This window comes from Microsporum canis, genomic scaffold, assembly GCF_000151145.1.
Source record: "Microsporum canis CBS 113480 supercont1.2 genomic scaffold, whole genome shotgun sequence".
Taxonomy (NCBI): Eukaryota; Fungi; Ascomycota; class Eurotiomycetes; order Onygenales; family Arthrodermataceae; genus Microsporum; species Microsporum canis.
This window is the reverse complement of record NW_003299168.1, coordinates 1,581,085-1,593,941: the sequence shown is the minus strand read 5'-3', so window position 1 is coordinate 1,593,941 and position 12,857 is coordinate 1,581,085. Positions and strand designations below refer to the sequence as shown.

The window sequence follows — 12,857 nt, the reverse complement described above, 5'->3', positions numbered from 1 at the left end:
CCTTACAAGCGTTTGCCCAGCCAGGAGTTCAGAATAACACAGGAACTAGGAGAGGGCGAATGACTGCAGATTTGCCAACCGAGGATGGCCGTATAACTCCAGTTGCCATTCTGCCCTGTGCAAATGTTTCGAGGTGCTATAGCCCGTGGGGTATTTTCTTTATATGTGTGTCCCAAGGACCGTTTGATAGTTTTCTGTACCTGACAATGTGCTTTGAACCAAATATTATTCCATATATAAAGCTAAACAAGAAGCTCCTCTAGCGTAATCAGTATAAACACTATTATGACGGGCTGAAAAAGGGCTGGATCGTACCTTTCGTGATTATTTTGTTGTTTAGACTCGCAGCTCATATTATTATTCTGTAATAATACTAGCCATGTGCAAAGGCTTCTTCCCAATATCAGAATAGACAAATAATCTTTCAAATTTGCGAATATTCTCAACATCTAATATGGTACAAGATTTTGATGGAGCATAGTGACGTCAAGCCTCGAAATGATAGACAGTGAAGGGAACTGGAGAATTAAAGTGATAGATATGGAAGACAGTTAGGTCTTCCGAGGCAATCTGTGCACAAGAATCAATGTAGGGAGAGACCCAAAAATCCAGAAAAGGAGGGAAAGAATGGTGGGCCGCCGAAATGCCAATGCAGGCGAAGTAAATATCGAAAAGGAGCGACAGGTTCCGGTTCCTGCAGGAGAGCTTGAAGCCCCTTTATAAACAGCAAGAAAAATGCCACCAACAATTGACAGAGAAGGAGAAAGACCTCAAAGGAAACCGCCGATAGATGATTTGAACAAGATCACAAGGAATGCAAGCCGAAACATAATTCAGACAATAAGCACGAAATATCTGGTAATGTACAGTTAATGTACACGGAAGCTGAAGACAGGATGACGAAATTCACTGTCGCGAAGGATTATACGGCTGGCCATCTGTTTCGGAGCCCGTCGGTCCAGCGAGTATATAGAACATCGGCAAGTTGTTTTGTGTGCTCCATTCCAATTGGGTGTTGGCCAGGTATGTTGCCTGTAGGGTTCCAGCCTTGGTCTGACTGAACTTGAGCGGATTGCCGTCGTCTATGACTTTTCAGATGTGGATTGTTCTGAGCAAGAACCAGCTTTGGTTTTTGTGGTGTCTCTGGGGCTGGCTTTGGGAAAACCGTCGACAGTTTGGGATCCCTAAGATTAATTAGGTTTATAGTAATTTAAGTTGAGCAGGAGAGTACTTACGCTTGCAATTTCTCAAACGAGGATTTGACGATGTGGTATAGCCCTTCAGGGTCAATCATCTCCAGATCGCTAAATGCTTCTGCGAGCCGTGATATCGCCTCTCGCTTCTCTTGGTCGCAGGTATTCGCTAGGACTTCCTGGCAAGTAAGTCCAACCCCCGAGTTATACATTCTCCGACCTAAGATTGCCTCCTTGCTGTTGGGCTCACTAAAGAGCGTTTTGGGTACAGAGTTCTCACTCATACCAGGAACAAACCCGGCATTGCTGCCCAAAGAGCTTTGTCTGTCGGAAACTCGACGAAATTGTCTAACAGTCGAGGGTGAATTTCCAAATGTCATATCCAAAGCTAGAGGTTGCTTGACACTACTTGATCGTCGTCGAGTAGAGCGTTTAGATGACGTTCTAGTTACAGTGCCCCGGGTACGGCGAACAGTCGAGTTCGCAACAGGCTTTGGACCAGAGCCTTCGTTTTCGAGAGTTAGATTGCGCATAGATTCTGATGGTTCATCGATATCTTCTGCAAAAGGTGCCGAGGGTTGCTGCTTAATATGTAAACCCTTAGATGGAGTTGCAGCACCGGGTTTAATCGTATCGAACACCCAAGCATCATCATCAACGTTTTTATTCGTGAGTGTATCCCTAATTTGACATTAGCATTCCAGACATAGCGATAACAAAAGAATTCTTCTTTTTCACCATACATTGGCTCAGCATAATATTTAATATTAGCTGCGAGGCCTTTAGTAGCCTCCCATTCTTGACGTCGTTGAATAAGTTCTTGGAGGGCCTCGGTTTTGCCTGCGCCGCGGATGAACTTATGCTTTAGGAGTTCCTTTGCCGTGGGACGCTTGTCGGGATCCTTCTCCAAGCACTGTGCAATGAAATCTTTGAGCTGCCAGCTGTATGCAGCGCCTTCCAGGCGTGGGGCAGAGGCCTTTGGTATCAAAAATAGCACCTTCATTGGATGTGTACTCGCGTGAGGTGGCTCGCCGTTTATCATCTCCATTGCTGTGATGCCAAGGGACCAAATATCTGCTTTAAAGTCATACCCAGCTTGTTGAATAACTTCCGGCGCCATCCAGAACGGGGTTCCCACGAAAGTGTTCCGTTGCGACTTGATGTTGGTGAGCTGGGCTGCGACACCAAAGTCTGCCAGCTTTACCTTTCCGGTATGCGAGAGAAGAACGTTCGCTGCCTTAATATCACGGTGGATTTTACCCTCTTGATGGAGGTAGTCTAAACCAAGCAGAAGCTGCTGGCATATGATTGCGATATGCGCCTCGTTGAATACCCCCGGTTTAAGCTACATACGTTAGAGCAACGAAGGTGCCATAGACCAGGAGGGTGAACATGTCCTCACCAGGTCTAAGCAAGAACCTCCTCCTAAGTATTCCATCACAATCCATAGCTTATATCCTCGAAGGAAACTAGTCTTATACTGCGTGACATACGGACTGGCGCATGTCGACAGAACCGTAATCTCCTGTTGAATTTCTTGTATATCATCGTCGCTGGACTCGAGGTCAATCTAAAGTGAACATTAACTGGTTAGCTACTCCTTCGTAAAACTACCCTTATCCAACCAAAACATACGTGTTTGATGGCGACAATCTCTCCGGTAGCTCTATCAATTGCTTTGTAGACAGTACCGAAACTTCCACCTATATTCACGTTGTTAGCAAAAGTCATAGCATATCCCAATGCGTATTGACACGTACTCCCGAGCTCCTCGAGCATCTGGTACTTTGCTGCCATCCCACTTTCGTCCGCCATTGCTGCGAAAAGCAAGGTCTCTGAACCCCTTTACTGTAGGAGCCAGAGGAAGGAGAAACGTAGCTAACAGACACTTGGGATCGCAAAACCCCTCTCAAAGAAGAGTGATGTCTTATCGGCGCCGATGTCGTCTTGTCCCTCAAGAGCTGCAGCTTGACATGTCCTTGATCAAAGCAAAATCAATTTTTCGCGTCTTTTCCAAGGTTGTCAACATCGTCGTCCATGGCAACAGCCGCAACTATAAAATATGCAGAGTTCACTCACGTGACACGTACCCTGAGGGTGCATTATTGGCTTTATTACAATGTAAGGGGAAAGATGTTATTTAGATGGATCGTTGATGTATATTATATTTGAGTAGCTGATGGGTTGTCGATTAAATATATTTATATGGGTTCATGATTCCATTCTTCGATAACATCGTCAGTCCACGTAAATGTAAAATAGATGAAGAGAAGGATAAAAAAGACATACCGGATCATAGAGCTTCTTCAGTTGCTGCATTAATTTTACCATCGATTCATTCTTACTATATCCAATATATTCCTTCTTTGCAATTCCCAAGCCGTGTTCTGCGCTTATGCTGCCGTTACGTTTTGATATCCATTCGTACACCCAAGGCTCAATCATCTTCTCGACTTCCTTGCTATACTGGCGCACAGCAACATTCAGGTGAAGGTTGGAATCACCCATGTGTCCATAACCAACAACTTCACGGACCGGGAAACTGTCGCCATCTCCAACAAGGCCAGCTTTGGTGAGTCGATCTCGCGTATCTTCAACAAGTTGGTAGAGCTCTGTTAGTGGTATCGACACGTCGTACTTGTACGTGCCACCTAGATGGCTGAGAGATTCTGTGATTCCTTCCCTCCAGCGCCAGAGAGCTTGTGCTTGTGTTTCATCCTGGGCCAACACACCATCCGCCACAATAGACTCTCCCATAACGTGCTCCAAGAATGCCTCGAGCTTTTCATTGTCGTGTTCGCCATTGGAGCCACTCGTCTCAATTAAGCAGTAAAATGGATATGAACCTTCAAGCGGGTGTTTTAGACCTGTAACCAGGCGAACGATATCTTGGCTTTGCCCGTCCATCAGTTCAAATGCAGACAGAATTTCTGATAGCTGGCCCTTGGCCTCCAAGAAGGCTTTCCGAACGTGTTCAAAGCTTTCCAGCCCGAAGAAGGCAACATTTGTCGCCTCTGGCCGTTGAGGACAAATAACTGATACTCCAGTTATAATTCCAATCGTTCCTTCTCCCCCAATGAACAATTGTTTAAGATCATAGCCAGTGTTATTCTTTCGCAGCAGCGACATGTCCTCCATTATCGTACCATCAGGCAATACCGCCTCAATCCCGAGAACGTTTCCGTGTAAGCTCCCGTACCGGAGCAAACGTAGTCCACCGGCATTTGTTGCAACATTACCGCCAATTTGGCATGAACCCTTTGCACCCAAATCCAGAGGGAATATGTGTTTTCTCTCCGCCAGATAGGTATCCGCAACCTCCAGTATCACTCCGGCATCCACAGCCAAAACTCCTGAGTTCTCGTCGAAAGACCGAATTTTGTTCATACGAGAGAGGTTGACAACAATCTCGTCGAACACAGGGACTGATCCGCCCACCAGACCCGTATTTCCACCCTGAGGTACAACAGCCAGCTTCTGCGAATTGCAGTACCGTAATATTTTGCTCACTTCCTCAGTCGTTTTCGGCTTTAGCACCAGCTTCGCGTGTCCTCGGTACTTTTTCATCCAGTCACGGTTGAACGGTTCGATATCATCGGTTGCATTGGTTGTAACTCCATCCACCACGGCCGAGCCTTCTCCAAGCAGCTCCTTGAAATACTGAACATGTTCCCCGGTCAATTGCGCAAAATTCGGATTTCGTTTCAGCTTAGGATATGCATCAGTAGTATATTTTACTTGTTTGGAGTTCGGTGCGCTGGCGGCCTCGGGAAAACGCTGGCTCGTCGAGGATGAGAAATGCGCGATGCCCGGGCGAAGAAGTGGGTAATTAGTGAAAGAGGTTCGGCCCCCTGCCACCCCAGCACGACGGAGAGCGTACGATATCCTCCTTGAACACAACATTATCAGGATCCCTTCTGCGACCCGGAGATGAATCTAATTGAACGCTTCGGAAGTGTTGAGAGTGTTGAAGGAGAGAAAATACCGACCTCGGAGTTAAATCCCGTGATCGGACCAGAGATTTTCTATTTTCTACATAAAAAAAGCCATCTACAAATTGATATTTAGTACCAAAGACACTATAGACGATATATACAGGCTCGGTGGTGCTTGTATATTAGGTATAGAGGATTATATCCTATGCTTACACTCTACTTGGGCTGTTCGCGCCCCTTCAGACACCCCCTGAGTATCTTCCCACGGCTGCCTCTTGGGAACTCCGGGTGGTCTACAATTGATGTGAAAGAAGCACATACTATGTTGAACGAAAATACGAATCACTTAATGCCATTCAGGCCCTTCGCTCGAATGCCATCCTAATTCCTGAGAGAGTTCCCTTGCAAGATACTCTACTTGGTCGCGAACTTTCACTGCGGTATCATGAGATCCAAAGAACGGGCGTTTAGATTCTGCAAAGGGTGCTCACCCATGTTTCCCATCAAGGACAAATTCACAGATGGGTATGGAACCTAGTACTAAGATATGATCACCCAAGCTAGGAGAACGGGACACCATGGTTTATATCAGGGATTATATCAGGGGTTAAACCGGTCAAGTTGGGCCTTTTCCTACTTGCACAGATAAATCTTCATATGTAAAGCTATGGCGGGGTGTAAGAGTGGAAATTGCAAAGCCGTGGTCGGAAATAGAAACAATATTCTGATTTGCTGTTAATTTAAATTGGCCTCTGAACGTTTTAATCTTATCCTACCGTGATAAATCAGATTTGTCGAATACTACGTGCAGGGTATATTTTACTAAATGCCTCCATGGGCGATTCTATGACTTTCATATTGAGCAAGGATGTAAAGGTCTAACGCCATAATATCTTACAATCTACCATATGAATACTCCAGGGCCTCAATCGACTTCTTCATGATCCTGGAATGGCCAGTTCTGCAGAAGATCCTCTCTATCTTCTTTCGTTTTGGCAATGTCTAGCATCTGTGCTTTCACATCAGCCATTCGCCGACTCGCTTCCTCATACATCTCATTTGGGACCCAGCCGTCAATATTGATGCCAAAACTATCTCTGAGGTTTTGCATCTGAGTATTTGCGGCCTTCTGCTGTGAATCGATGTCGAGACATTCTTTGATCTCTTCGGGTGGATACTGTAAAGGGTAACTGGCCTCTTTCATTTCAGGAGTCGCAATACCTGGCCAATAGGAGGACATGTTGGTAAGAGTTGCTTTAAGCGTTGTATTGTCTCCTTCCCATGGGCGATTAACGACATCATATAAGCGGCTTCGCATAACACCGTTATAGCTTCCCATTGCACGGAAATGATTCTCATTATCGCGGCTGGTAAAGCCAAGATAATAATAATGGGTTTGTCTTCTCCGATATAATTCCAGCTCCAGCTCTTTCTTATCATCAGACAGGGAGTCAAAGCCTTTTGGTAACTCTGGGTATTTAAAATTTTCCGAATCTTCATCTCCGTAGTTTTGAAAGTATTTTGGAATATTTGCTTGGATAAAGAGTGGAAGGATCGAAGTACGCTCCCAATCAATGATGGCACTGATTTCTCCTGATTCATTTATGAAAATGTTGTTCGGTGAGAAATCAGGGTGGCGGATGGTTGGCTGGTTCAGATATTCTTGAGTTGGAATGATATAAGGGGCTACCGAAAGGTAATTTTCCAAGCTACGGATTTGAACCCCAGGGTCAACCTTCTTTTTACCGTAGAATTCCCGGTAAAGGGGTTCTCGGGGGTATCTCGGCTCCCCGTATGTCCGAAGCCATTCAATTTCTCGAAGTCCAACCGAATTGAGCAACTCAACAGACGAATTCCCTATATTCCGTCAGCTTCAAAATACCCTCATTAATCTAGATAGGAACAATCATACAAGGGCCCCTATTAGCTTTCAGTCCTCCTCGCTTATGATACCACCATAAAATTTCTGCTGACGGTCCGACACAAAAGGCGTTGTCATCAGGAAGAACGGCAATATCAGTACCATTTGGTAATGAATCTGTGTAGTAAAGACTGCCATAGGCAGGCAGCTTAATTTTAAAAAGCAAGCTCTCAATGGCAACAATTCTTTCCATGACCGATTTCCTTTCATCGATCCCCATCGTATACCAAGTCGCTTCTAGCTCTTTCCCTTTGGCTTTCTCCGTTATGATATACTCAGTTCCCAGTGGATTATTGGTAACAGAATTATTCCAGGCCAGGACCTTTGGTATCGGGATTCCCTGGAGGCGAAGGTAGTCAATAGTTGCAGCTTCACTTGCAATGCCATATGTACCAGGAAGTGTACACAGGTATGGTAGGCGAGCAATAACTTCTTCACCATTTTTGAAGGTGGCCTCAAACACACGATAAGAGCCGCCCTCAGCGATTTTGGTGAACAGAATCACATTTTCGCTTGGCTGGTCCACTGAGCTGGCGATGATGTTCAGGAGTTTCTTGACATTGAAGACTAAATGTCGCTCACGGAGTCGCTTGGTTTCATTATATCTGAATAAATCCATTAATATTATCAACTATGGGCGCCTGAAGCCAACTTCTGAACTCACAGCCATCTCCCTGACGTATAGTTATAGAAACTGTGATTAACATCATGGACGTCTGGAAGACTTGGGTTACTCTGGCGAGCTGAGTGAAAAGAAGGGTTTCGAGAAAATGTAGCAGCCGCCCGTGTAAAGAGAGAAGGACGCCGATATATGAGATACTGCATCGTAACCAAACAAGAAGATCTCTGGGCACACTCGGAAGGTTAACTATTGAAAAGAATTTAACGGAGCTTTAGTTATGTATAAACGCCGCTAAGGTTATTAGTTAATTATCACTTAGTTAAGTAAATAGTTAAATATGTTGTTTCATATCGTGTTAAAATGTCGAGGCCATTTGGTCTCTTGCTAGATATTGGTCACTCGTGGTCATCATTCTCAATGTCAAGAGTTCTAGAAGGCAGGTAATGCCGTCCAAGAAACAACTACTAGTTATCTCTCCAAGGGCGATACCTGTTAATTCGAAAGATTTCTACCTCTCCATATTTATAACAACCCTTAGCTAGGCATAAAGCCAAGCTAGGACGCCCTAATACACCTCAGGAGCCCTCGAAAGATCTCAAGGGAATTTTGTCCCAAATTTCAATAAATATAGACTTATCCTTATATTGTTATAAAAAACGCGGCATACGGTAGTTAGGGGAAAGTTTTATGAGATTGAAGTAACTGGGGCTCTTGAAGAATGTTCTTAGGTTAAGGAAGCATATATTTCACCCTTTCAAACTGGCAATATATTCAAGTCCTCTCTTCTTTGCCACCTCGCGGACATACTCTTCTCCCTTTTCGCCAAATATATCCACACCCCAGAAAAGAGGCTGGCTGGCTCGAGCATTACGATCAAGGGCATTAATCTCCTCCATCGCGGACTGAGAGAGTTCAAAGTCTGTATTTTTGTAGGTTAGGAGATGTTACAGCGTCTATAAGGAAATAGAATATCCACCTTACCTTTAAAATTATCGATGATTCTCTCAGCTGTCACACTTTTGGGCAGGACCACAGTACCTCTCTGGACATGCCATGCGATCAGAACTCGAGCCGGGCTTACTCCATTCTCCTTTGCAATTTTATGAATCTTCTCATCGTCCATTGCTCTGTAAAGCTTTAGTATCTTCCAATAAAAAGACCATTTCATCACCAATACGCAATGGTATCGTACCTAGGCATGTTGTGGAGATTGTTCCCCAGAGGGCTATATGCTTCCAAGAGTATGTTTTTCTCGGATAGATATTTTTTCAATTCTTCCTGTTGGAAGTATGGATGCGCCTCTACTTGGTTCACTGCCGGTGGGATTTCTGCACTGTTATTCTCATAAGTTTGGTATAAATGAGAATGACCGTAGGTCATGAATTTAATAAAGGGCGGCACATACTATGACAGCAGGTCCTCGATTCTCTCCTTGCTGAAGTTGCTGACACCAATGCTCCTTACTTTACCTTTCTTAACCAAGGACTCCATTGCCTTCCAGGTATCCTTCATTGTAACTGTAGTATCAAGAAGGAGCTGACCCGTTTCTGCATCTTTTGGAAGCGCTGCATCTCCCGGGATGAAGGACACAGGCCAGTGAACCAAGTACAGGTCCAAATAGTCAACTCCAAGGTCTCGGAGAGTCTTGTCACACGCCGGCTCAACATGTTCAGGTCGGTGATGGGTATTCCATAATTTAGAAGTCAAGAAGACCTCTTCGCGGGGAACTCCGGAGTTTTTCAATCCCAGACCAACTTCTGATTCATTTTTATAGGCAAATGCACCATCGATGTGTCTGTAGCCTGCCTTCAATGCTACCTCAACTGCTTTCTCGACTTCATGTGGCTTGGATTGCTGTCGGATTAATTTTAGTACTCGTCAATCGAAGCACTAGATAGGAATTCATCTGCATGTATACTAACCCAGGTTCCTAGTCCTACTGCCGGGATTTTATATCCGGAGTTGAGGGTGAAAGTAACCTTGCTCGCCATTATATGTTGTAAAGTTAAAAGTGCCCCTTTGTATGTGATTTGCTGTTAATTGAAAAGGCGGGCATTCCGTGGCAGAGGAGACGTTGCTTTTATAGACAATATAAATCTCCTGAAGCCCCTCCATGAAATTACCCCTCATTCATATACCTTGCCCATGTAGAACTTGCGATTGTTTGCCGAAGCCAATAAGCTTGTTTGTTTAAGAAGTTGGACGTAAATAAAACGGCTTGGTAGTTCCGCTGTCCATATATGCCTGCGTCTTCAATCTCCACTTGTTGCCGGCTCCGTAGTAATTCCTTTACCCCTAGTTAGTGGCCAATTCACATCGACTGTGGAGTTATATTTAGCATTTCATAATTTTTGGGATGTCTCCGCAGTGTTTGATATGCACAGAGGCGATCTTAAATTGCTAGAAGACGAGGAAGTTTGCTGTTATAATATGCTGCCAAGAAGTCGACAGTAACAAGTATTCATTAAATGGTCAAGGTTGAGGAGGAGCCTCTGTAAACATGCCGATACATGCCCTATTACCACAGTATCACAAGCGATGTCTTTCAGACTGTCAAAATGTAAGAAGCCCGGGATTCCGCACCATACACTTGTCCTCTAGTATATTTGAGCAGCAAAATCCGAAGCCCTGTTCTGGTCTGCCTTTCTACACTGATTGTAGAGTAACTTGTCGATATTTTGGAGCAACCAAACAGATATAAGTTGGTATAACATTATATAGACACGCTCTTAATATAAGTAGTCGGTATATTGTGGACCGTTGCGGTCTTCTCGTCTCCATGGGAAGTGGGAAGGCAAGTGTAGTTAATTCTCTGTGATATGCATCCTAAACCCAGAATACTATATTATGTTAAGAAGCAAGGCCTGAGTAAGAGCAATCAAACGGCTCTCGGAACATGTAGACAAGTTAGAGATGTTAGTGAAGGAAGACAATTCGAAGTTGTGTTAATATGTCAAATATGAGCAAGAGCAGCGAATGATGATTGGCTGAATGAGTTTGAACGTATATATAGGTGTAAATGTACGTATATTGGTGAGCTTGAAGAGCTTAGGTGCAGGGTGTAAGTTTCTGCCGGATATAATAGGGGCAGTGTACGTGATCTAACTACGTTACTAACTAAGTACAATATTTAATATACCCCCCTAGCTCGAACGAGCTAAAATAGATATATTAAACGATTTGGACGTATAAAAATAGGAAATAAAGCTATATAGTTACTAGATTAGGAAGATACTACTAGTAGGAAGGTATTATAAAAGGTAAAAAAGAAAAGACACCTATATAGGTACTAGTGTCTACCTTTATATCCCTATAGAGAATCTAGGCGACGTTAGATTATAATCTAACGAATTTTGTATATTATACTAGGTTCGAACTTAGAATCCTCCTTTTTTAGATATACCGCTTAGACTGGGGCCGAGTCCGGGTTTTTTACCCGGACCGGCCCGGTCCGACCCGGCCGGGTCGAGTCGGTATTAGGCTTTTTTTAGACTCGGTCCGACCCGGCGAGCCGGGTTAAGCCTTAGAACCCGGCCCGTCGAGTCGGGTTGAGGCTTAAAATATTCTAACTCTCTGAATAGAGAAGCTAAGTAAATAAAAATAGAATCTTTAGAAAGCTCTATTAATTCTCTATTAAATAAGGTTATTAGTAGTTTAATACTATTTAAATTAAGCTCTCTAGCTAAATTTTAAAGAAAGTATACTATTTTTAGAACTATATCTTAATATAAAGCTAGAGCCTCTAATACTAATAATTTTAAAATATAAATAGCCTTATTTTATAGAGAATTACTAGAGCTTTTAAATAATAATATTTTTATTCGCCTAGCCTTCCTATTTAGGAAGATATTACTATTAGTAATAGAAAGTTAAAAACCCGGGTTTTTTACCCGACTCGACGCGGTCCGGCCCGGCCCGACCCGTGCTAAGAATTTATTAGTACCGACCCGATCGGGTCGGTAGTTTAAAGGCCAAAACCCGGCCCGACCCGGTACCGACCCCAGTCTAATTATAGTAAATCTCATACGTTTGGCTAATATCGAGTTTTACCTAGTTAAATAGGCGCTACTACCAGATTATCTGGGCTATAGTATATAATAGTGAGGTAAGTTTAACTTTCGTTATTAATATTATAATGTAAGGGGTTGGACCCCTATTCCCTTCTCGGGTCACCGCGCGCTCCGTAATCGACGAGGCAGCAAGGCCTGTCTGGAGATGCCATCACCAGACTCCCCCTTTTTACTCTCGCGCACGTGACCCTCAACACGGTCACATGACCTCAACGCCTGAAGCTATAGCTCCATCCCCCATCACCGACTTCCTTCCTTTTCCCCTTTCTTCTTCTTCCCCATGTGTTTTGTCTTCGACTTACGGATACCCTTAGTTAGTTGAATAGAACTCTCTTCGGCCGTTAACATTACAAAACACATCCTTATATTGGTCTTATTGGTTATATTGGTTACATTGGACAGCGCGCTCCGTAATCGACGAGCAGCAAGCCTGTCTGAGATGCCATCACCAGACTCCCCCTTTTACTCTCGCGCACGTGACCCTCAACACGGTCACATGACCTCAACGCCTGAAGCTATAGCTCCATCCCCCATCACCGACTTCCTTCCTTTTCCCCTTTCTTCTTCTTCCCCATGTGTTTTGTCTTCGACTTACGGATACCCTTAGTTAGTTGAATAGAACTCTCTTCGGCCGTTAACATTACAAAACACATCCACACATCCTTATATTGGTCTTATTGGTTATATTGGTTACATTGGACACATTGGTCATATTGGATACATTGGTTATATTGGACACATTGGTTACATTGGACACATTGGTTACATTGGACACATTGGGTACATCGAGTACACAGAAGATATTGGAAACATTGGTATAGGAACATTGGAATGGAAGATTGGAACGCAATGGATACAGCGGAAGGCCAACGTCAGGGCCAGGAGAACAATGGAAATGGACAGCAGAATAGTAACCAGCCACCGAGTTGGTTAGGAGCTTTTCTAGAGCAGCAGAGTACCCTTATGGAGAGGCAGACGGAGCAGATCAGAACCTTAACAGCGCAGCTAGCCACGCTGAGAGAGAGGGTACAGGAGCAGGGGACACCCCTAGTAGCACATCTCACCCCCCAAGCCTCACCGGCCCCCTCGATACAGACACCACCACACCCTGATCGG

At 44.2% G+C, this 12,857-nt stretch overlaps 3 protein-coding genes across 3 annotated transcripts; all 3 read right to left on the bottom strand.

The window, feature by feature from the left end:
- Positions 1–906: 906 nt before the first annotated feature.
- On the bottom strand, positions 907–5,096 carry MCYG_02038 (serine/threonine-protein kinase 24; the record flags this gene model as incomplete). The annotated part of the gene is made up of 8 exons (XM_002849058.1): positions 907–1,082; positions 1,121–1,184; positions 1,646–1,874; positions 1,937–2,538; positions 2,829–2,896; positions 2,954–3,010; positions 3,539–4,005; positions 4,276–5,096. The coding sequence occupies 8 exons, from the start codon at positions 5,094–5,096 to the stop codon at positions 907–909; spliced, it is 2,484 nt and encodes an 827-aa protein (XP_002849104.1).
- A 957-nt stretch (positions 5,097–6,053) lies between these two features.
- Positions 6,054–7,668, bottom strand: MCYG_02037 (phosphotransferase family protein; the record flags this gene model as incomplete). The annotated part of the gene is made up of 2 exons (XM_002849057.1): positions 6,054–6,985; positions 7,041–7,668. 2 exons carry the CDS (start codon positions 7,666–7,668, stop codon positions 6,054–6,056), a joined length of 1,560 nt encoding a protein of 519 aa, XP_002849103.1.
- Positions 7,669–8,417: 749 nt separating this feature from the next.
- MCYG_02036 (NADPH-dependent D-xylose reductase) lies at positions 8,418–9,662 on the bottom strand (the record flags this gene model as incomplete). The annotated part of the gene is made up of 5 exons (XM_002849056.1): positions 8,418–8,590; positions 8,653–8,798; positions 8,864–9,004; positions 9,077–9,525; positions 9,594–9,662. The coding sequence occupies 5 exons, from the start codon at positions 9,660–9,662 to the stop codon at positions 8,418–8,420; spliced, it is 978 nt and encodes a 325-aa protein (XP_002849102.1).
- Positions 9,663–12,857: the final 3,195 nt, after the last annotated feature.